This window comes from Arachis ipaensis, chromosome B06 (assembly GCF_000816755.2).
Source record: "Arachis ipaensis cultivar K30076 chromosome B06, Araip1.1, whole genome shotgun sequence".
NCBI lineage: Eukaryota > Viridiplantae > Streptophyta > Magnoliopsida > Fabales > Fabaceae > Arachis > Arachis ipaensis.
Window position 1 is genome coordinate 93,200,493 of NC_029790.2, and position 3,335 is coordinate 93,203,827.

The 3,335-nt window shown below is 36.1% G+C and overlaps 1 protein-coding gene across 2 annotated transcripts; it reads left to right on the plus strand.

The window, feature by feature from the left end:
* Positions 1,616 to 2,725, plus strand: LOC107648290. Of its 2 annotated transcripts, none has more exons than XM_016352216.2 (2): positions 1,616 to 2,248; positions 2,363 to 2,725. In XM_016352216.2, the coding sequence occupies exons 1-2, from the start codon at positions 1,807 to 1,809 to the stop codon at positions 2,515 to 2,517; spliced, it is 597 nt and encodes a 198-aa protein (XP_016207702.1). In that variant the 5' UTR covers positions 1,616 to 1,806; the 3' UTR covers positions 2,518 to 2,725. The 2 variants fall into 2 exon arrangements, with proteins under 2 accessions (XP_016207702.1, XP_016207703.1); XM_016352217.2 differs by having other exon boundaries at positions 1,619 to 2,248; positions 2,389 to 2,725.

Below are 3,335 nucleotides of genomic sequence, written 5' to 3' on the forward strand. Positions count from 1 at the left end.
ATTTAAGATTTAATTTGTATTGGTTTTGGGTGAACAAATGACGAATGGTACGTGCATGGCACAATAATGATCATTTTTTGAACATCAAAAGGTCAATCATAAGCTCTATATTTTTTTATGCAGTTCTCGATAACATTATGTATCTTTGGTCTTTTATTATCCATCATTTTTATGGATGTCAATTGCAAATTTTACTTCTATCAATTATAGTTTTGAAATTATGCGACTAAACTATAAGAATGACATTAGTTTTCATAATTTATGAACCTTATTGATGTGGCCGTTATAAATCGGTTATCAAAAACTCGGCATGTATGTTATAAATCAACAATTAAAACCATGACGATCAAATCAGAATGTTATAATTTTCAAACGTTAGCCCTATAATTTGGTAATCAATAAATCTCGAAATTCGAACTTACCGTTATAAAACCAGAAGAAGAACTCGTCAAGAGGTAAGTGAAAAAATTCAAGAGATATAAGACATACACAATATTAATTTAAGCATCGGAGTGCCTTTCGTAGGTACTTCTCCCCTTTTTTCGTTGTTGATTTTCACACCGAGGTGCATCCTTTTTTCGTTGTTTATTATTTTGTTTGTCATTCGAATACTCTCTATAGGTAACGACTATATAAAGTGATTTAAATCGTAACGATCAAGTCACGTAATTTAAATCTGCCATCACATTATTTTTCATGAAATCATCTCATTTAAATTAGTACTAAAAAAAATAATTCCATAAAATACTTAAAAATTTTGGTAAACAAAATTTAAACGTTATATAATTTAGATATAATAATTTTAATATAATTTGAACTATATAATTTGAACATTTTAAATTGTCGATTACATGAAAAACGTTATAAAATTTGTTATATTAAATTGGCAGTTTCAAATTACGTGTTTAAATGGGTAGTTTCACGTTACGTAACTTGAGTTAAAATTGCTCATTAAAACCGTCTATCTTCCATATTAATTGAAAATTTCCGATTAAAATGACCATATATCGGGTACTGAGCTTAATGAGACCCCATTTAACTCTTCTACTCAGTACCCGAGGTGTGTCCAATTTTTGAAATCCCTCTCAATATCCGAGATGTGACTAATTATTTTTTTTTTAAAACAAGGAGCTCAACACAATAAAGTGGAGCAAATAGGACTAGTTAAACACAACAAATAACCTACAAATAGTAACGTGCAACACAAAGAAGTATCCCCATGTCATCTCCGGCATAGACATCAACAACATAAGGGATCCACACATATCCACTCGTTAGAGCTAACATGTTGATAATTTCTCCAACGCCTTTGCTTTCATTCTGAAATATCTTTCTATTATTTTCCATCCAAATATTCCAAATAACTGCATAGAAACACCTCAGTCGCTGCTCTCGATCCAGCGATCTAGATGTGACCAATTATATATTTATGTAATTACATTGTTCTTTATGTGATTTATTAGATTTTATATTTATTTAATTTAATTAAAAAATCTCTAAATATTCTCATATTCAACTTTTAAATACAATATTCTACTAAAAAAAAATATTATCCATTATTCATAATCTCAACTATACGGGGCAACACCACTTTATAAGGTAAGTTGCTCATGAAGCCTAGTCATATTTAGGTGTGGATAGCAAAACGAGCTTAGCGGCCCAATCATCTTGTGTGGGTACATTTTTTTATGCAACATTGGGGATAGTTTTCACCTATTAAACTATTAAACCCTCCCCCAAAGTTGTCCTTATTCATTACCACAATCCAAGCAAAACACAAAAGGGAGGTTCAAGATTACTGACGCTATGGTGCCCGGGAGTAATCAGGATTGTTATGTTGTATTCAAAGGGAGGCATCCTGGAATATATCCGACTTGCGAGGTAGCAGAGCCTGAGGTAACCGAGTTTTCCCACAATCTTCACCGCAGATATCCGACCTATGAAGCGGGGTGGTATGAAGCGGGGTGGAAGGCATGGTTTGAGTTCAGTGGTGGCCAGGTCAACGGTGGATCTTTAAGTGGTGGTGAACTTCAGCTTGTGTCCGTGGCCGAAGATGTTCCAATCAGTGGGTATGCTCCTCTACCGACAGAAACTGGCTTCCATGTTCGAGATGACAGCTATTACCGCCGAGTTTTTGAACCGACTTGGGGTCCCTTTACAAAGTATGAAAATTTCTGGAAGCAGGTGGGAGTGAAAACCCAACACTCAGTAGCCACACAATCTCCTGTTGAAGGCACGACCTCACAAGGTATGTATTCATAAGTTAATGGAGTTGGTGTTCATATTATGTTGGGCAAGTTGAAGCAAATACAATGTTGAGCGTATGCATGCTGTTTTTATTTTAATGCGGTGGTGTATGCAGATGCTGATGTCATACCCTTGTTGCAGGAGGCCGTTGCATCCTTGGAAGGCCGCGTGTCACAGTTTGAGGCTGAAAAGTTGGATCTTTTCATACAACTATCGAGGATAATCGAACAACTCTCCATACTGTTTAACCTGAAGGAATGCCAAAAGTAAGAACATGATCCCACTGTGTCCCGACGGGTGGGGGTGTCTTTTGTTGTGAATTTTGTCGTCGACGGTGGGTCGTCGTGTTGTGTAAGCTTCAGCGAGTCTGAGTCCCGTGAACATGTATTACTTGTCTTGTTTTGACTGTCATATATGATGTTACTACTTTGGGATGAATAGAATGGTAACCAGATAGTGATGTAGTTAACATCGATAATATATTTTTGTGTAAACCTGTACGATTCATTGATCATGTGTGCGAGAATAATAGTTACTTCAAATTCTAAAACATTGAAACTATGGAACGGCATTGGCTGTTCTATAAATGGCGGAGTGTGGAGCGTGGGGTGGGGAAGGTACACTTCAAAAATGTTATAAATTTTGCAACTTAATTCGTTCAGCGCGTCATGGGGGTTTAGATTCAAAACTTGGTGGTAGCAAGAAAATATAACTATCACTGAGAAAAAAAAAGGATGGTTACTGGACTAGAATAATTATCCCCCATGTACCTAAGTATTCGTGAGAGCATTTTTAAATGGTGTGATTTCGTGATTTTTTTTGTGAAACAATAAGTAAAGGGGTTTTCTTTTTTTCTCCCCAACTCGTAATCGATAACGAATCTTACATGACTTAGCTATTGGCAAAGAAAACCAATCAATAGCGTGTTTGTAGAAACACTAAGTCAGACCTCGTGCTACCCCCTATAAGTGATCTCACGTGGAGTGCTGTGCCCATAGAAACATACACATCAAAGGAGTGACATCGCGTGCAAGACAGTCTAATGATTTCATAACGTGCCCCTTTGACTTGCCCCACATTTTAACAGG

Bases quoted from the DNA above. Each gene is read 5' to 3' on its own strand.
- LOC107648290 (XM_016352216.2), top strand. From the start codon at position 1,807: ATGGTGCCCGGGAGTAATCAGGATTGTTATGTTGTATTCAAAGGGAGG. The intron at 2,249-2,362 runs GTATGTATTCAT...TGGTGTATGCAG, and splicing joins TGAAGGCACGACCTCACAAG to ATGCTGATGTCATACCCTTG.